The sequence below is a fragment of the Meles meles genome, chromosome 8, assembly GCF_922984935.1.
Source record: "Meles meles chromosome 8, mMelMel3.1 paternal haplotype, whole genome shotgun sequence".
NCBI classification, from domain to species: Eukaryota; Metazoa; Chordata; class Mammalia; order Carnivora; family Mustelidae; genus Meles; species Meles meles.
Window position 1 is genome coordinate 18,233,671 of NC_060073.1, and position 21,727 is coordinate 18,255,397.

Below are 21,727 nucleotides of genomic sequence, written 5' to 3' on the forward strand. Positions count from 1 at the left end.
GGGAGGCTCAGTGGGTTATGTGCCTGCCTTCAGCTCAGGTCATGATCCTGGGGTCCAGGGATCAAGCCCCTCACCTTGCTCCCTGCTTAGCAGGCAGTCTGCTTCTCCCTCTCCCTCTGCCCCTGGTCATGCTCTCTCTCTCTCTCACTCTTTCTATCTAAAATAAAGATAAAATCTTAAAAATTAAAAAATGAAAATGGTTAAAATTGTAGATTTTATATTATGTGTATTTACCACAATAGGAAAAAAAAAAACGGGGAGAAGGACAGACTGTGAGCAAAATTGTTAACTGTTGAGGACAGGGCTGAAGGCACTCTTTCCAACTGTGGTGCGGGATTTCAGGAGTATATCAGTTTCTATAAAGATAAACATTGATTTTTTTTTTCAAGGTGATTTTGTGCAAGATTTCATCCAGCTCTTCAACACATCAGAAACTGAGGGATAAGTTTATAGTGGAGCCTCCCTTCTATACTGTTTCCATCCTCTACCTCTGAATGTCTTTATAGAAAATGTTTGCCTTGGTGTTATTTTCTCAATGCCTACCATGTGGAAGCATTGCTCTTTTCTGTACATCTCCATAATTATTTCCTGCAGGATAGAGAGAAAAGCTATATTCCCATGAACACATCATGAGGACCTGTCATCAAGATACACACACCAGAAGAAGTTGATGGATCTATGGCTCATAAACTACCCAATCTTCCTTAGCTGAGAATTCTGCCATCTGAGTCTCCTTTGTCGGTCACTAATGAAAATGTCAGTCTCCGGGAATAACATGGCACATACCTTGAAAACTGGCATTTCCATTCTCAGGACAACCCTGTTAGTTAGAACAGACACGTTTTCAGAAGAAAATCCATTCTCTGAACACTAATCTATGCCTAAAACCGCCCCCTATCCTGTGCCAGGCTCAACAACATCCAAACGAACAGCAAAGCCCTGTCAGGAAGCTTTCCTACTTTTCATACCAAAATTTCATCCTAAACTCTAGCGACAGACACATGTTTCACAAAGATCAACTGGCCTCTAATGATGTTTGTGGGTACAAAGGGGGAGTAAGTGAAAGACAGTGGCTGAGGCTTCTAGCAAAGATTCCAACAGGACCAATTACTAATCCTCTGAGGACTTGAGAGGTCAGTGCATTACCAAAGTGCAGGAACTCTGCCAAAGTCTATTTAAATATTTTTCTAGAATCAGGAAGAAAGAATTACAGGATATTTAAGTAAAGGACAGCAGCAAAGAGTGTACCAACAAGCTTAAGATTTATATGGGAGACATTGCTCCCAAGCTTAATGGGTTAAAAGGAGGGCTTAAATCAGGCTTAATAAGAACTTTCTCGATACTTCCCATGCACTTGTTAGGAAACATAAATTTGGCAGAAAGGATTTGAAAAACAATGTATAATCAAGTGGATCTGATGCACTTTTCATTTTATAGTCCCCTATACCAGCTTTTTCTGAAGAATTTTTCCTTGTTCCCATTGTTTTTAATTGAGACTGAGGATAGTTCTGAGATCTGAAAAGTATCTGTATTTTGAAGATGTGTTTACACTTTCACACGAAGCCAAGAAAGTGAATAGAAATTAAATCAGAAAGCTACTGAAGTTTCCCAACTAAAATAGCTCATTTTCTGAATAAGTTCAGCCTAGTAATGGAAACCAAAATAAACTAAAATGACCAAGAAGACTGGGAGAGTTGTCTAGAGAGAGAATTCCAGTTTCCCACTTGTTAATTTCATACTGTGTGTGCAGCTGTGGCGCTATGCCTTCAGGGGAAGAAACAATCACTGGGTACAACTGAGAAACAGTGGAACCCACAATCAACTAGATCCAGGTCAGTAATAACTAAATCTTTGTCCACAAATTTTAAGCAGATTTAACTTACTATACTCAAATTGTCTTGACCAAATAGTTTTTACAGCTAGATGCCATGAAGTGAAGGTAATCTTTTCCTCTACAAATGAATTTGAACAGGATCATATAAAATATCCATAGAAAACGTGATCTGAAATGTTGCCACACACAGTGCTGTTGAGAACTACTAAGGTCACTTTTATAACATTGTGGTTAACGTGTATGTAGAAGGAGACTGCTTTGGTATGCTTCTATATGGGATTATTTGAGATTGTTTCCCTTTTCATGATTCCCATGTGCCACACTGAAGTTAGAATTTGTGGATTAAATCTATTAAGGATGATGAATCACATAGTTGCCACCTATAGCAGCCATGAATAGAGAAGAAATGACTAAAGACACAGAGCTTTCTGGAAAACAAAAGACATCTTTCTTCACCTTTATTGAAGCTGGAAGGTCATGATACTGACTTCTGCATCCAGAAAGTTTGAGAAAAAATATGTAGTTATGTTTTTGGCAGGGATGGGAGAAAAAGAGAAAAAGAGGAGGAGAAGGAATAAAAAGTCCTAAAGATCATTCAAAAAAAGAATATATTCTTATATATATTCAATTTTTCCACCAGTTAGGACTAAAAACTTCATGTTCCTCTTAATTGATTAAACATATAGTCAAAGAAAATTTTTATTATCTTAGATAACATTTCTTTCTCAATGAGAGGAAATTCAAGGAATCTTTATGACCCATTTAATTCCATGTGTAAAATCTGACTATGTTTATAAATCTATTCCAGAACATTATTCTTTATGGGATGAAAGACCAGTCACACAGAAAATTCATTTGCAAAATACTGAAGAGTTTTCAGGGAACTTTGTGCCACTTCCAAATCTGTATCCAAAGATGTTGGAAAAAGGAGTATGTAATAGTCATGTTTAGCCAGACAAAACATCCAGGGCAGTTGAGTGAATGTGGCTCAAACATCTGTTATAAAGAGAGTTCCTTGGCCTCCTAAGAGGAAACACTCCATCTGCAGCTCTGTGTGTTTGTGCATTCATTTGACAGAAAGGAATCCTAGCTCAAAGAACACTGCTGGTACAGAAACAATAAGGATGACACCTTCCTATCTGATATAGAGCTGAATTTTAAAGAATATTATATTCCCATAGCTAAACAGATTAGTGATGATGGGCAAATATACAAGAAAATCACTGTCACTGATGAAATTTGTTCCAAAAATGTGACAGAAAGCCATCTGAAAGGTTTTAGAGCCAGGGTTTGGAAGTCAATCATAAGTCAACAGTCATAATAACATGTTGCTTTAAGTCTGGTGTTTGTGACATCTTGTCACTATTCAAATTATATAAATAAGAAAATTTTACTTCTTTATATTCCTTTTTATAACTGTTTCCAAAGTAGAGGTGAGTGGAAGGTGTGTCTCCATCAATCCAAGAGGCTAGGACTAAAGAGAGATGGAATTTTTCAGTGTTGAATTTAAAATACTACTCAGAATTATTGTGATCTCTCCAGATGGACCATGTACTTATAACTGAAGCTGACTCCATGGGAAGGACATGCAACGTAACAGAATTCATACTATTGGGACTGACCCAGAATCCAGGACTGAGGAAATTCTTACTTGCTGTGTTTTTAATCACCTACTTGATCACAATAGCAGGTAACCTCCTTATCTCCGTCACCATCTTTATCAGCCCAGCCCTGGGATGTCCCATGTACATTTTCCTGTCCTACTTGTCCATTATAGATGGTTTCTACTCTTCGTCCATAGCACCAATAATGATCTCTGACTTGCTCTCTGACAAGAACACCATATCGTTCAATGGCTGTATGACTCAGCTCTTTGCTGAACATTTCTTTGCTGGAGCAGAGATCATCCTATTAGCTGTCATGGCCTATGACCGCTATGTAGCCATCTGTAAGCCCTTGCATTACATGACCATCATGAGCCAACCTGTCTGTGCTTTCTTGGTGGGAATGGCTGTGATTTTAGGCTTTATTCATGGAGGAATCCAGGTTTTGTTCATGATCCAGTTACCATTCTGTGGCCCCAATATCATTGATCATTTTTTGTGTGATTTGATACCTCTCCTGGAACTAGTCTGTACAGACACTCACACTTTGGGGCCCATGATTGCTGCCAACAGTGGGTCACTATGTCTGCTCATTTTTTCTATGCTGGTTGCTTCTTATATTGTCATCCTGCGCTCCCTGAGGACTAAAAGCTCTGAAGGGCGTCGCAAAGCCCTGTCTACCTGTACTTCTCATGTCACTGTTGTCATCTTATTCTTTGTACCTTGTTCATTCCTGTATCTGAGACCCATGACCTCCTTTCCCTCTGACAAAGCTGTAGCCGTGTTTTACACCATAGTAACTCCCATGTTAAACCCTTTAATCTACACCCTCAGAAATGCAGAAGTGAAAAATGTGATGAAGAAACTCTGGGGGCAAATAATGAAAATTGGTGGCAATGAAACTTGGGATTAGAGTATTTACATAAAAATATCTAGTAAAAATTTAGAGAGATTTATTCCCCTTCTTAGTTGATTAAACATGGGACAGTTAATTATCCTGTCTGGATCACTTTTTTTTGGAAGTATATGTATTGTGGGCAGGATCAACATACCCATTAAGGCAAAGTAGGCATGGTGCCTAGGGCCCACAATAATTCAAGGAGCCCTGGAAGTGGTTAATTTCTTTTAAAATAGGAGGAAAAAATGAACGTAATCCAAATCCAACTTGCAGTATAGTCATCTTTATACCAATGCTGTCAGAAAATGTAATTTTAATATTTTTAATGAAGGAGAAGGACTCATGAGGACAAAATAGCAAGGAACCACAGAAGTCATAATGTTGCTCTGATTGTGGGTATGAAACAAGGAAGCAGCAATATTCCTGAGCACTCCTTACACACCACACTACAGCTAGTATGAAGTTTTATTTCAAAAGAGTAAAACTATATATGCAAAAACGTACAGAATACCAGGGAGTCTTCAAGAAGTACTTTCATCCAAATATACTTTTTCTGATCTTCCTAAATTTTAGACATTTATACATGCTCCTGAAACACAGCAATAAAAACCCTTTACTTCTTACAAGTCTAAGAAAAGAACACTTGTACAGAAATATACTTTTTAAAAATTACATCACCTCTGTTTCCTGTAGTATGCAATTGTGTACAGAAATATTAGAGGAAGAACTGCTGATGCAAAAGAAATAGGAGCGATCAAGTCCATAGACTTAAGGCAGAAAATAACTGTATGTTAAAGATGTGTTTCAGACATGGACAAGGGTAAAGTCTGAACAGCTGGAAATGACCAGTGATGTAGGAACAAGTCTGTGTCACAAACTGAACAATGACCACAGATCTGGATTACAGAAAATAATTCATAACAGGTACATAATGAAATGCTAGGAGAGATTCAGAAACAGTCCAACTTTTGTAGCAAAATGGACGGGACTGGAAGAAATTATGCTGAGCGAAATAAGTCTAGCAGAGAGAGTCAAGTATCATATGGTCTCACTTATTTGTGGAGCATAACAAATAACATGGAGGACATGGGGAGATGGAGAGGAGAGGGAGTTGAGGGAAACTGGAAGGGGAGATGAACCATGAGAGACTATGGACTCTGAAAAACAACCAGAGGGTTTTGAAGGGGCGGGGGGGTGGGAGGTTGTGGAACCAGGTGGTGGGTAATAGGGAGGGCATGTACTGCATGGAGCACTGGGTGTGATGCCAAAACAATGAACACTGTTATGCTGTAAATAAACAAATTAAAAAAAAAAAAAGACCACATCTTCCATGGAGCAATGGGTGTGGCACATAAACAATGAATCTTGGAACACTGAAAAAAAAATAAAATAAAATTTTAAAAAATCTATAAAAGCAAAGAAAGGAAATCCAAAGACTCCACTCCTAAATTACTAGAACTCATACAGCAATTCATTACTGTGACAGGATACAAAAATCAATGCATAGAAATCAGTTCCTTTCCTATACGCTAACATGTAACTCTAGAAAGATAAATTAGGGGCTCAATTCCATTTACAATAGCGCCAAAAACCATAAGACACCTTGGAACAAGCCTAACCAAAGAGGTAAAGAATCTATACTCTGGAAACTACAAAACACATATGACCATATTGGTATTTTTAAGTTTATCCCATTATCAGTTATATTTGTGCTCAATTACTTGTCTTTTTGAAATATAAAAAATTTTTGCATATATTTATCAAATCTAGTATTTTTTATTAATATATAATGTATTATTAGCCCCAGGGGTACAGGTCTGTGAATCGCCAGGTTTACACACTTCATACCACATACCTTCCCCAATGTCCATAACCCAACCACCCTCTCCCTACACCCTTCCCCCCAGCAACCCTCAGTTTGTTTTGTGAGATTAAGAGTCTCTTATGCTTTGTCTCCCTCCCAATCCCATTTTCTTTCATTTACTCCTTTCCTACCCCCCAAGCCCCCGTGTCTCTCAAAGTCCTCATATCAGGGAGAGCATATGATAATTATCTTTCTGATTGACTTATTTTGCTCAGCATAATACCCTCTAGTTCCTTCCATGTTGTTGCAAATGGCAAGATTTTATTTCTTTTGATGGCTGCATAGTATTCCATTGTGTGTGTATATATATGTGTGTGTATATATATATACATATGTGTATATATATATATACACACACACATATATATATGTGTATATATATATATATATACACACACACACACATATATATATATATATATAAAACCACCATGTCTTTATCCATTCATCTGTTGATGGACATCTATGTTCTTTCCATAGTTTGGCTATTGTAGACCTTGCTGCTATAAACATTCGGGTGTACATGCCCCTTTGGATCACTACATTTGTATCTTTAGGGTAAATACTCAGTAGTGCGATTGCTGGGTTGAAGGGTAGCTCTATTTTCAACTTTTTGAGGAACCTCCATGCTGTTTTCCAGAGTGGTTGCACCAGCTTGCATTCCCACCAACAGTGGAGGAGGGTTCCCCTTTCTCCGCATCCTCTCCAGCATCTGTCATTTCCTGAATTGTTAGTTTTAGCCATTCTGACTGGTGTGAGGTGGCATCTCATTGTTGTTTTGATTTGTATTTCCCTGATGCTGAATGATGTGGAGCACTTTTTCAGGTGTCTGTTGGCCATCTGGATATCTTCTTTGCATAAATGTCTGTTCATGTCCTCTTCCCATTTCTTGATTGGATTATTTGTTCTTTGGGTGTTGAGTTTGATAAATTCCTTATAGATTTTGAGTACTAGCCCTTTATCTGATATGTCATTTGCAAATATCTTCTCCCATTCTGTCAGTTGTCTTTTGGTTTTGATAACTGTTTCCTTTGCTGTGCAAAAGCTTTTGATCTTCATGAAGTCCCAATAGTTCATTTTTGCTCTTGCTTCCCTTGCCTTTGGTGATGGTCCTAGAAAGAAGTTGTTGTAGCAGAGGTTGAAGAGATTGCTGCCTGTGTTCTCCTCAAGGATTTTATGGATTCCTTTCTCACATTGAGGTCCTTCATTCATTTTGAGTCTATTTTCATGTGTGGTGTGAGGAAATGGTCCAATTTCATTTTTCTGCATGTGACTGTCCAATTTTCCCAACACCATTTGTTGAAGAGACTATCTTTTTTCCATTGGACATTCTTTCCTGCTTTGTTGAAAATTAGTTGACCATAGAGTTGAGGGTATATTTCTGGGCTCTTTATTCTGTTCCATTGATCTATGTGTCTGTTTTTGTGCCAGTACCATGCTGTCTTGATGATGACAGCTTTGTACTAGAGCTTGAAGTCTGGAATTGTGATGCCACCAACTTTGGCTTTCTTTTTCAATATTCCTCTGGCTATTTGAGGTCTTTTCTGGTTCCATATAAATTGTAGGATTATTTATTCCATTTCCTTGAAAAAAATGGATGGGATTTTGATAGGGATTGCATTAAATGTGTTGATTGCTTTAGGTAGCATAAACATTTTCACAATATTTGTTCTTCCAATCCATGAGCATGGAACATTTTTCCATTTCTTTGTGTCTTCCTCAATTTCTTTCATGAGTACGTTAGAGTTTTCTGAGTATAGATTCTTTGCCTCTTTGGTTAGGTTTATTCCTAGGTATCTTATGGTTTGGGGTGCAGCTGTAAATGGGATTGACTCCTTAATTTCTCTTTGTTCTGTCTTGCTGTTGGTGTAAAGAAATGCAATTTACTTCTGTGCATTGATTTGATATGACACTTTACTGAAATCCTGTACAAGTTCTAGCAGATTTGGAGTGGAGTCTTTTGGGTCTTCCACATATAGTATCGTATTATCTGCAAATACTGATAGTTTGACTTCTTCTTTGCTGATATAGATGCCTTTAATTTCTTTTTGTTGTTTGAATGCTGAGGCTAGGACTTCTAGTCCTATATTCAAATCTAGTATTTTTCTAATGACATATACTGATCTCTGCATTCAAACTTTTTTCTGAATATAACTGGTTGTTTTCTAACTTCTTGAATACTTCATTTTGCTTCATTTATGGTCTTTTTTAATATTATAATAATCACCTATTTCAAGGGTAAAAGTAATTATATTCAGGAATTTTCATTTTAATTCTACTTTCACAAACTTGGAGTGTGTAGAAAGCTGTATTTTACCATTGGGATAAAACTTTGCTCTCTGAAATAATGATATTCTTCAACTACACTATAATATTTGCTATATTACTTTTTTTATATGTGAGAAAATTAAGACATAGTAAGAATAAGGTCTGTACATATAATTACCTGGCTGCCAAGAAGTGAGTACAGACTGAAGAAACAGTCTATCTGGTTGTAAAGAACATACTCTGACAAATAGGGATGATTTGTTTCTGCACCTTTAAAGAATGTGTTTTCTAAATACACCCAGAGAGTTTTTCCCAGTCTTCCTTAAACCGAGTTTTTATATTCAAAATACCCTTGGAAATTATATGTAACAAGTTGTCAAAACAGTGAATTCTAAAGTTTCAAATACATCTGGAAAATTTTGCATAGATTCATGCTCTTTCAACATCTTAAGGATATACTTCTTTTTTCCTGTTGATAATACTCTTCTAATTCTGTTTCAATGGGTTGTAAAATCTCACAAATCTAAATGAATGGTATAACTTTTGGGGTCTCAAATATTCCCCCAATTTTTTTTGTCTTTCTCTGACTAATATTTTTAATATTTTGTTCTTTAAATTTTTTTTCAGTGTACCAGAATTCATTGTTTATGCACCACACCCAGTGCTCCATGCAATATGTGCCCTCCATAATACCCACCACCAGGCTCACCCAACCTCCCACCTCCCGCCCCTTCAAAACCCCTCAGATTGTTTCTCAGAGACCATAGTCTCTCATGGTTCATCTCCCCCTCCAATTTCCCTCAACTCCCTTCACTTCTCCATCTCCCCATGTCCTCCAGTTATTTCTTATGCTCCACAAATAAGTGAAACTATATGATAATTGACTCTCTCTGCTTGACTTATTTCACTCAGCATAATCTCTTCCAGTCCCGTCCATGTTGCTACAAAAGTTGGGTATTCATCTTTTTTGATGGACGCATAATACTCCATTGTGTATATGGACCACATCTTCCTTATCCATTCATCCCTTGAAGGGCATCTTGGTTCTTTCCACAGTTTGGCAACCGTGGCCATTGCTGCTATAAACATTGGGGTACAAATGGCTCTTCTTTTCACTACATCTGCATCTTTGGGGTAAATACACAGTAGTACATTTGCAGGGTCATAAGGAAGTTCTATTTTTAATTTCTTAAAGAATCTCCACACTGTTCTCCAAAGTCACCACACCAATTTGCATTCCCACCAGCAGTGTAAGAGGGTTCCCCTTTCTCCACATCCTCTACAACACAGGTTATTTCCTGTCTTGCTAATTTTGGCCATTCTAACTGGTGTAGGATGGTATCTCAATGTGGTTTTGATTTGAATCTCCCTGATGGCTAGTGATGATGAACATTTTTTCATGTGTCTGATAGTCATTTTTATGTCTTCGTTGGAGAAGTGTCTGTTCATGTCTTCAACCCATTTTTTGACATGACTATCTGTTTTGTGTGTGTTGAGTTTGAGAAGTTCTTTATAGATCCTGGATATCAGCCTAACCAAAGAGGTAAAGGATCTGTACTCAAGGATCTACAGAACACACATGAAAGAAATCAAAGAAGACACAAAAAGATGGAAGACCATTCCATGCTCATGGATCAGAAGAATAAACATTGTTAAAATGTCTATACTGCCTAGAGCAAAAATGAAAAAAAAAAATTTTTCATTATTTTTATTTATTTATTTATTGTCAGTGTAACAGAATTCATTGTTTATATACCACACCCAGTGCTCCATGCAATACATGCCCTCCATTACACCCACCACCTGGCTCCCCCAACCTCCCACCCCCCACCCCTTCAAAACCCTCAGATTGTTTTTCAGAGTCCATAGTCTCTCATGGTTCATCTCCCCTTCCAACCTCCCTCAACTCCCTTCTAATGCCATTCCGATCAAAATTCCACCAGTATTTTTCAAAAAGCTGGAGCAAACAGTCCTAAAATTTGAATGGAATCAGAAAAGACCCCGAATTGCTAAGGAAATGTTGAAAAAGAAAAACAAAATGGGTGGCATCACGTTGCTTGATCTCAACCTTTACTACAAAGCTGTGATCACCAAGACAGCATGGTACTGGCATAAAAACAGACACATAGACCAGTGGAGCAGAGTAGAGAGCCCAGATATGGACCCTCAACACTATGCTCAAATAATCTTTGACAAAGCAGGGGGGAAAATACAGTGGAAAAAAGACAGTCTCTTCAATAAATGGTGCTGGGAAAATTGGACAGCTATATGTAGAAGAATTAAACTCGACCATTCTTCTACACCACACACAAAGATAAACTCAAAATGGATAAAAGACCTCAATGTGAGACAGGAATCCATCAGAATCCTAGAGGAGAACATAGGCAATTACCTCTTTGATATCAGCCCCAGCAACTTCTTTTTTTTTTTTAAAGATTTCATCCACCCATTAGACAGACAGAGATCACAAGTAGGCAGAGAGGCAGGCAGAGAGAGGAGGAAGCAGGCTCCCTGCTGAGCAGAGAGCCCGATGTGGGGCTTGATCCCAGGACCCTGGGATCATGACCTGAGCTGAAGGCAGAGGCTTTAACCCACTGAGCCACCCAGGCGCCCCAGCCCCAGCAACTTCTTTCAAGATATGTCTCCAAAGGCAAAGGAAACAAAAGCAAAAATGAATTTTTGGGACTTATTCAAGAACAAAAGCTCTGAACAGCAAAGGAAACAGTCAACAAAACAAAGAGGCAACCCACGGAATGGGAGAAGATATTTGCAAATGACAGTAGGGACAAAAGGCTGATATCCAGGATCTATAAATATTCACTCAATTTTTGAAAAATGTGATGACATCATTCTTAATTTCAGATTGAATATGCCAGATGTTTTATGGTCACATGGAAACAAGCTACAAACACCAAGATAACAACTACAGCTTATCCTCAGAAGCACAGGTGACTAGAGAAGAAACACTGAGCAGGAGCTTCTCATGAATTCAAGCTCTGTTCCTCCTCTGCTCCTCCTCTCATTCTGGTGTTCCAAGGGGAGAAAATACTGTGGCAGTTGTTCAGAGAATACTGATCCCTGTGCAATTACAGGAAGGGGCCTACATTTTTAAAACTGTGTTTGTGCATATGCATGAGTGTATTGTGTATGTGTACACACATATGTCTGTGTGTCAGTAAGAGGGTGAAGAAGCTATGTGTTCATTATATAACTAGTAATATGGGCCAATTCAAAGTCTGAGTTTATCCTCTTCGGTTTCCACCAGTATCACAGAAATCAATCCTGACAGAAATGATCTGCTTGATCAAAATCTATCTGCCATAACTGCAATCCCTGTGCTATTCACAGACAAATCAATTATCCAGATGCCAAAGTGGATTCCCAGAACAAATGAACAACATGACTGAATTCATCCTTCTTGGCCTGACATAGGACCCAGATGTGCAGACACTCTTCTGTACTGTGTTTATGATAATCTACTTTCTCACTGTGGCAGGCAACCTACTCATTGTCATGACAATCAACACCAGCAGAGCCCTGGGCTCTCCCATGTATTTCTTTCTGTCTTTCTTGTCCTTTGTAGACAGCTGCTGCTCTTCTACCATTGTTCCCAAAATGATATTTGACTTACTCACGGAAAAGAAAACTATCTCCTTCAGCGGGTGCATGACTCAGCTCTTTGCAGAGCATTTCTTTGGAGGAATGGAGATCATCCTGCTCATAGTGATGGCCTATGACCGCTACCTGGCCATCTGCAAACCCCTACACTACAGGATCACCATGAGCAGGCAAATGTGTGGCCACCTGGTGGCCATGGCCTGGGCTGGAGGATTTTTTCATGCTCTGATTCAGATTCTTTTTATAGTCTGGTTGTCCTTCTGTGGCTCCAATGTCATTGACCATTTCATCTGTGACCTTTTCCCTCTACTAAAACTCTCTTCCACTGACACTCACATTTTTGGACTTTTTGTTGCCGCCAACAGAGGGCTGATGTGTCTCCTCGTTTTTTCTATTCTTCTCACCTCCTACGTCCTCATCCTTTACTCCCTAAGAACTCACGGTATTGAAGGACACTGTAAGGCTCTGTTCACCTGTGTCTCCCATGTTACTGTAGTTGTCCTATTCTTTGTACCCTGTATATTCGTGTACTTTCGGCGCATGGTCACCTTTCCCATTGACAAAGTAGTGGTTGTGTTTTATACTATAATAACCCCCATGTTAAACCCTTTAAACTATACCCTCAGAAGCTCAGAGGTGAAATATGCCATGAGGAAGGCCTGGAGCCACAGAGTAATCTTGAGTAACAATTCATGGGCCTAGAGAAGAAAAAAAAAAAACGATTATTCATCTTTTAAGAACAAATAGGGCTATAGAAAGGATGATGGTCTTAAAGTCAAAATATGTGAGCTTAACTATATTATGCTCCCTGTGCTTTTTGTAATCTTTAATGCTCCTCCTTCATATCAATATTTGATTAAATGATGACTAAAGTTTCCTCCAATCAGAAAACGTTCTGTATTTTCAAGTTGTTGATCAAAGGGACATTGCAATTCAGCATTATTTATCACAACCTATAGAAAATCTCTGAGTTTATGTATTCAGTAGAAAAATTCTCTATAGCTTTGCATAGAAATTATATAACCAATTGGACAATAAAATATTGCAAAGAAAGGCATAAAGCCTATGTATTTAGGCAAAGTCATATTTCAATCCCAACATGTATTCAAAGTAGATTTATTATGATGAGAAGAAAAGATCAAAAAGAAATGAATGAGTTTTTAAAAAATGAGAGAGGATTCATCCCAAAATTAATGCTGCCTTGTTGCACATTGCCATGAACACCATTTAGAGTGTAATCTACGCTCTTCCTAGAATAAATTATATTCTCTGCCTTAAGCCAAAAATATATAAATTCTTCCAGGTACAGCCATAGAGCAATCTTGCAAATGATTCCCAGGCAAAAGGTACCTGGTGGAACATTTTTCCCTCAAAAGCATACTTAAACACTCTGAAGGACCTGTTATTATATGGATTTCTACCTTACCTAATAGGAACAAATGTATCTTGCACAAAAGAGTTAATGATAACTGAGTAAGCCAGACTGAAAGACTATGCATTCAAATTTGAACGACAACTTTCAGAACAATTGCAAAGCAATGCTGTGGGAAGTAACCTGAAATACAGACACAGTGCCATTCTAACAGAAGAACTCAAATAAAAGAAGATTCAGATTTGAACCAAGACAAAAATTCTGCATGCAAAAGAAAGAGAGAAAATCATTAAAGAATATCAATACCATAAAATCAACAAAATACAAAGGAAAGCAGTAAGAAAGTAAAGAGGGGACAGAAAAACTACAAGACATGCAGGAAAGAAAAAGGCAAGCCTAAGTCCTTATCTGTGAATATTTACTGTATATATTAATGGGTTAAATTCTCCAGTTAAAACACATGGAGGGACTAAAATGGATTTTTTAAATTTAAGAACACACACTGTCTCAAACTGCAGTGATGAATAAAAGATATTTCATGTGAACAACAACTGAAAGAGGGCAGGACTATAATCACGTCAGACAAAATAGACTCTAAAAACAAAACTGTCACAAGCAAGGACTTTATATAATGATAAAAGGGTCAGTTTACCAAGAAGACGTAATAATTGTAAATATTGATGGACCCAATATCAGAGTATCTAAATACCTAAGTACCTACGTACCTAAATATTGATATATTTAGAAGCAAATATTAACAGATATAAAGGCAGAAACAGACAAAACAACAAACTACAGTAATACTAAGAGACTTCAATGTTCCACTTTCAATGATGGATACAATGTATAAACAGAAAATCAGTAAGAACCCTGTGGACTTGAACATTATTAACCAAATGGACCTAACAGGCATATGTAGTACAGTACATTCAACAGCAGTAGAATATAAATTCTTCTCAAGTGCACATGGCAGATGATGCAGGATAGATTATATGTTCAGTCACAAAATAAGTCTTGAAAAACTTAAGATTCAAATCATACAATGTATATTTTCTGAACACGAGAAGTGAAACAAAATCAAGAGTAGAAGGAAAACTGGGTAATTCACAAATACACAGAAATTAAGTAACACATTATTCTGCAACCTACTGGTCAATGAAGAAATCAAAAGGGGAATTAGAAACATGTCAAAACAAACAAAATTTTAAACTGTACAACAAAACCTATGCGATGTAGCAAAAGCCATACTAAGAGGAAAATATATAGCAATGATCACCTACATTTAAAAAGATGTCAAGTAAACTTACCTCAAGAAATGAGAAAGAGAACTAAATCCAAAGGTAACAGAGGAAGGATTAATTGAGATTATAGGAGAAAGGGGGAATAGAGACTAGGAAATCAATAGAACAATACCAATGAAACTAAAAGCTATTTTTTAAAGTACAACAAAACTAACAAGCTTTAGCTAGACTGAGAAAAGATTACACATGAAAGAGGAGACATTAAAACTCATACCACAGAAATAAGAGGATTATAAGAAACTACTACCAATATACATTAATTAATTGGATTACCTGGAAGAAATAGATAAATTCCTAAGAACATATATTCTACCAAATCTGATGCATGAAGTAAATAATCTGGACAGACAAATAATAAACAAGGAAATTAAATCCATAACGAGAAGCCTCCCAAGAGAGGAAAACCCAAGACCAGAGTCACTGGTGAAATCTACAATACAACACTTAAAGAAGAATAAATGCCAATCCTTCTCAAACTCTTCTAAATTTTTGAAAAGGAAAAAACACATCTGAACTTCATTTAGAAGACCAGACTTACTGTTACCAAAAAAAAAAAAAAAAAAAAGTCTGAAATACTTAGAAATAAACTGAATTTTAAAAATTAAGGATTTGTAAGCTGGAAAAGACAAAACATTTATGAAAGAACATAAAAACAAAAAAAAGGCAAATAAATGGAAAGACACCCTGTGTTCATGGATTGCAAGATTCAACATTGTCAAAATGTTCATATTATCCAAAGTGATCTAGATTCACTGTAATACCTATCAAAATCCAAATGGGAGTTTTCACAGAAATGAAAAAACAATCTTGGGGCACCTGGGTGGCTCAGTAGTTGAGCATCCAACTCTTGGTTTCAACTCAGGTCGTGATCTCACGGCCATGGGATCAAACCCCAAGTCAGGCTGCTATATCAGTGGGGAGTCTGCTTGAGATCTCTCCTTCTCACTCTGCTCCTCCCCCCATGTGCTCATACTCACTCTCTCTAAAAGAAATAAATCAAGCTTAAAAAAAAAAAAGAATCTTAAAATTCATGTGGAATCACAATACACCCCCATAGCCAAAGCAATCATAAGAAAGAAGGACAAAGCTAGAAGCATCACACTTCCAGATTTCAAACTATATTACAAAACTATAGTAATTAAAATAGTATGGTACTAGCATAAAGACAGATATAGAGACCAATGCAACAGAACAGAGAATCCACAAACAAACCCACGCATATACATAGGCTCACCCTTGATCTTTGACAAGGGTGCCAAGAATACACAATGGGAAAAGAATAACTTCTTCAGTAAGTGCTGGGAAAACTGGATATCCACAGGCAAATGAATGGAATTGAGCCATTCTCTTATACCTTCACCAAAATCAACTCAAACTGGATTTAAAATGGAAGGCTGGAAACTACAACTTTTAGAAGAAAACACAGCAGAAAATCTTCATCACTGGAATGAGCTACGATTTCTTGGATATGACACCAAAAGAATAGAAAACAAAAGCAAAAATAAACAAAGGGGACTACATCAGACTAAAAATCTTCTGTACAACAAAGGAACAATTAACAATATCTCACAGAATGGGAAAAAATTTGCAAACAATATGTTTAACATGGGGTTAGTATCCAAAATAGACAAAGAACTCATACAACTCAATAGCAAAGATGGCCCAATTTAAAAATGGGACACAGACTCAAATAGACATTCCCACAAAGAAAATATATAAATGGCCAACAAGCAAATGAAAAGATACTCAACATTAATAATCATCAGGGAAATACATTTCAAAACCATAATGATGTATTATTTCATATTTGTTAAAATGGCCAGTATCAAAAAGACAAAACATAACAAGTATTAGTAAGGATATGGAGAAAAGGAACCCTTGTTCACCGATGGTAAGAATGTAAATTTGTATAGTCACTATGGAAAACGGGATGGAGGCTCTTTAAAAACTTAAAATAAAATACCATATGATCCAACAATCCCACACCTGGGTATTTTTTGAGAACTACTGAAATCAGGATCTCAAGGAATTCTTTGCACTCCTATAGCTCATTTCAGCATTATTCACAGTAGCTAACTAAGATAGGGAAACAACCACAATGTCCATCAACAGATACAAATCTCTGAAAAAGTAACAGAATATATACAGACATGGTATACTTTTCAGCCTTAAAGGAACCCTAAAGGAAAGAAACCCTGTCATTTGTGACCACAAGGATGAAACTTGAGGCATTACTCAAAGCAAAATAAGCCAGCCATAGAAGAAATACTGCAGTAATCCACTTATATGTAATATTTAATATAGTCCCACTCAAAAGAACCAGAAAGCAAACAGTGTTTGTTTTCTGAAGCTGGGTAAGGAAGAAATGAGCAGTGATTGTTTAAAGGACATGGATTTTTTAAATGAAAAGATGAAAAATTCTGGAGATGTTTGGGGGTGATATTTGCACACAATATGAATGTACTTAATGACACTTAGCTGTACTATTAAAAATGGTTACAGGTGAAAATGAACTTTTGGGACTTCATCAAGATCAAAAGCTTCTGGGGCACCTGGGTGGCTCAGTGGGTTAAGCCTCTGCCTTCAGCTCAAGTCATGATCCCAGGTTCCTGGGATTGAGCCCCACATCGGGCTCTCTGCTGGGCAGGGAGCCTGCTTCCCCCTTTCCCTCTAAGCCTACCTCTCTGCCTACTGTGATCTCTGTCTGTCAAATAAATAAATAAGAGCTTTAAATAAATAAATAAATAAATAAATATCAAAAGCTTATACACAGCAAAGGAAACAGTCAACAAAATAAAGAGGCAACCCATGGAATGGGAGAAGATATTTGCAAATGACAGTACAGACAAAAGGTTGATATCCAGGATCTATAAAGAACTCCTCAAACTCAACACACACAAAACAGATAATCATATCAAAGAAGATATGAACAGATACTTTTCCAATGAAGACATACAAATGGCTACCAGACACTTGAAAAAATGTTCATCATCACTAGCCATCAGGGAGATTCAAATCAAAACCACATTGAGATACCACCTTACACCAGTTAGAATGGCCAAAATTAGCAAGACAGGAAACAACGTGTGTTGGAGAGGATGTGGAGAAAGGGGAACCCTCTTACACTGTTGGTAGGAATGCAAGTTGGTGCAGCCACTTTGGAGAACAATGTGGAGATTCCTCAAGAAATTAAAAATAGAGCTTCCCTATGACCCTGCAATTGCACTACTGGGTATTACCCCAAAGATACAGATGTAGTGAAAAGAAGGGCCACTTGTACCCCAATGTTCATAGCAGCAATGGCCACGATCACCAAACTGTGGAAAGAACCAAGATGCTCTTCAAGGGATGAATGGATAAGGAAGATGTGGTCCGTATACAATATGGAGTATTATGCCTCCATCAGAAAGGATGAATACCCAACTTTTCTAGCAACATGGACGGGACTGGAAGAGATTATGCTGAGTGAAATAAGTCAAGCAGAGAGAGTTAAGTATCATATGGTTTCACTTATTTGCGGAGCATAACAAAGAACATGGAGGACATGGGGAGATGGAGAGGAGAAGGGAGTTGAGGGAAATTGGAGGGGGAGGTGAACCATGAAAGACTATGGACTCTGAAAAACAATCTGAGGGTTTTGAAGGGGCGGGGGGGTGGGAGGTTGGGGGAGCCAGGTGGTGGGTATTATGGAGGGCACATATGGCATGGAGCACTGGGTGTGGTGCAAAAACAATGAATACTGTTATGCTGAATAGAAATTTAAAATAAAAACTAATCAATTTTTTTAAAAAAAGAAAGAAAGAAAGAAAATGGTTACAGGTAACTGGGAGGCTCAGTGGGTTACTTGCCTGCCTTCAGCTCGGGTCATGATCCTGGGGTCCTGGGACCAAGCCCCTCACCTTGCTCCCTGCTCAGCAGGCAGTCTGCTTCTCCCTCTCCCTCTGCTCCTGTTCATGCTCTATCTCTCACTCTTTCAATCTAAAATAAATGTATAAAATCTAAAATATTTAAAAATGAAAATGGTTAAAACAGTAAATTTTGTATTGTGTGTATTTCCCACAATTCAAAAAAGGGGGGGAGGGGGACAGACTGTTAGTGAGCCAAATTATTAACAGCTGAGGACAGGGCTGATGGTACTCTTTCCATCTGTAGTGCGGGATTTCAGGAGTTGAAAAACATTGATTTTTTCAAGGTGATTTTGTGCAAAATTTCATCCAGCTCTTCAACATGTCAGAAACTGAGGGGGAAGTTTATAGTGGAGCCTCCCTTCTATACTGTTTCCATCCTCTACGTATGAATGTCTTTATAGAAAATCATTGTCTTGGTATGATTTTTTCAACGCCTACCATGTGGAAGCATTGCTCTTTACTGTAAATCTCCACAATGCTTTCTTGGAAGATAGAGACAAAAAGTATATTCCCATGAACACATCATGAGGACCTGTCATGGAGATACACACACCAGAAGAAGTTGATGGATCTATGGCTCATAAATTACCCAATTTTCCCTAGCTAATAAATCTGCCATCTGAGTCTCCATTGTTACAACTAATAAAAATGTCAGTCTCTCAGAGTAATATGGCACATAACCTTGAAACCTGGCATTTCCATTCTCAGGACAACTATATATTTAGAATAGACACGTTTTCAGAGAGAAATCCATTCTCTGAACCTGTGCCTAAAACTGCCCCCTATCCTGCGCCAGGCTCAACAATGTCCAAATGAACAGCAAAGCCCTATCAGGATGCTTTCCTACTTTTCTTACCAAAATTTCATCCGAAACTATAGCCACAGACACATTTCACCAAAATGCAACTGCACTTCTAAAACTGGCCTCTAATGATGTTTGTGGGTGCCAAGTAGGAGCAAATGAAAGACAGTGGCTGAGGCTTCTAGCAAAGACTCCAACAGGACCAATTACTAATCCTCTGAGGACTTGAGAGGTCAATGCATTACCAAAGTGCAGGCACTTTGTCAAAGTCTATTTAAATATTTGTCTAGAGTCTATGAAGAAAGAATTACAGGACATTTAACTAAGTGACAGAGGCAGAATATACAAGAACAAGCTTAATATTCATATGGGAGACACTGCACCCAAGCTTAAGAGGATAAAAGGAGGAATGAAAAAGAATTCTCTCTACACTGCTCATGGACTTTGGAAAACATAAATTTGGCAGGATTTAAAAATATATACCCAATCAAGTGTATCTGATGCACTTATATATTTTATAGTTCCATATGCTAGCTTTGTCTGACTTTAAAGGTTTTTCCTTTTTCCCATTATTTTTACTTTGGATTAAATATAGTTCTGATATCTGAAAAATATATGTATTTTAAAGATGTGTCTATATTTTCATAGGAGCCGTGAAAGTGAGTAGACACTAAATCCTAGAGTATTGAAGTTTCCTAACAAAAAAAAACTCATTTCTGGGTAAGTTCAGACTAATAATGGAACCAAACTAAAATGACCAGGACTGGGAGAGTTGTCTGAGATAGAATTTCAGTGATGCACTTGTTAGTTGACAGAGTATATTTGCAGCTGTGGGGCTACGCCCTCAGGAGAAGAAAGCATGACTGGGTGCAATCCAAAAACAGGGAACCCACGACCAACTAGATCCAGGTCAGTAATAACCCAATCTTTTTCCACAAATTTTAAGCAGATTAACTTAATTTATCAAATTATTTTCATAAGTCGTTTTTGTAGCTAGATGCTGTGAATGAAGGTATTCTTTTTCTCTAAAAATGAATTTGAACACAATGACATTAAAGTAGCAGTAGAAAATGTGATATGTAATGCCGCCACACAAGATGTTGTTGAGAACTACTAAGGTCACTCATCTAACACCATGGTTAACATGTATGTAGAAGTAGATTGCCTCAGTACGTTTCTACATGTTTATTTGAAATTCTTTCCCCTTTCCATGGCTTCCATGTTGCCACACTGAAGTCAGAATTTGTGGACTAAACCTATGAAGGATGATGAATCACTTAGTTCCCACCTATAGCAGCAGCCACGGATAGAGAAAAAACATATAAAGAGACATAGCTTTCTGAAAAACAAAAGATAGTATCCTCACCTTTATTGAAGATGAAAGGCCATGATGCTGACTTCTGTGTCCATAAACTTTAGAGGAAAAATATGTTGTTATATTCCTTAGCAGGGATAGAGAAAGGAGAAAAAGAGGGGGAGAAGGAATAAAATGTCTTATGATCATCTGTAACAAGGACTCACTATGGAAAATCCATGCCTAGATCATTCAAAAAAAGAATAAATTCTTGTATATATTTAATTTTTCCACTAATTAGCAATGAAGTCTTCAAGTTCATCTTAATTGATAAAACTATGTCAAAGGAAAAACTGATATTATCTTAGATATCATTTCTGTCTCAACAATAGGAGATTCAAGGAAACTTCATGACTCATTTAATTCCATTTGTAAAATGTGACTAGGATAATAGATCTATTCTGGAGCAGTATTCTTTTTATTTAAAGACTGACTGATTGAATAGAGACAGCACGCACAACAGACAGAGGAGCAGAGGCAGAAGCAGACCGAGAAGCAGAGGTAGAAGCAGACTCCCCCCGAGCAGAGAGCCTGAACCTAGACTCAATCTCAGGACCCTGGGATCAGGTCCTGATCCAAAGGCAAACACTTCACTGACTGAGCCACACAGGCACCATTTTCCCACGCTTGTAACATACTGTCACTATTCAATTTATATGAATAAGAGAAATTTAGTGTATTTCCATTCTTTTTTACAAATATCTCCAAGGTGGTTGAAAGTGAAAGGTGTGGTTTCTTCTTTAGTCACACCTCTTCAGTCATGATGGAAGATTTCGTGTCGAATGGATGGTGATGGAGGTGATGGGAGAGGTGGTGGAAGATTTCAGTGTTGAATTCAAAATGCTACTCAGAAATTCTCTGATCTTTCCAGATGGGCCATAGGCTCATGACCCAAGGTGACTCC

General features: G+C 37.6%; 1 protein-coding gene and 1 pseudogene across 1 annotated transcript; both read left to right on the top strand.

Moving 5' to 3' along the window:
* Positions 1-3,409: 3,409 nt before the first annotated feature.
* Positions 3,410-4,351, top strand: LOC123948660 (olfactory receptor 4C45-like). Its single transcript, XM_046015848.1, has one exon. It carries the CDS (start codon positions 3,410-3,412, stop codon positions 4,349-4,351), a length of 942 nt encoding a protein of 313 aa, XP_045871804.1.
* A 7,445-nt stretch (positions 4,352-11,796) lies between these two features.
* Positions 11,797-12,788, top strand: LOC123948661 (annotated as a pseudogene).
* The last annotated feature ends 8,939 nt before the right edge of the window (positions 12,789-21,727 follow it).

Coding starts and splice junctions, on each gene's coding strand:
- LOC123948660 (XM_046015848.1), top strand. CDS start 3,410: ATGGGAAGGACATGCAACGTAACAGAATTCATACTATTGGGACTGACC.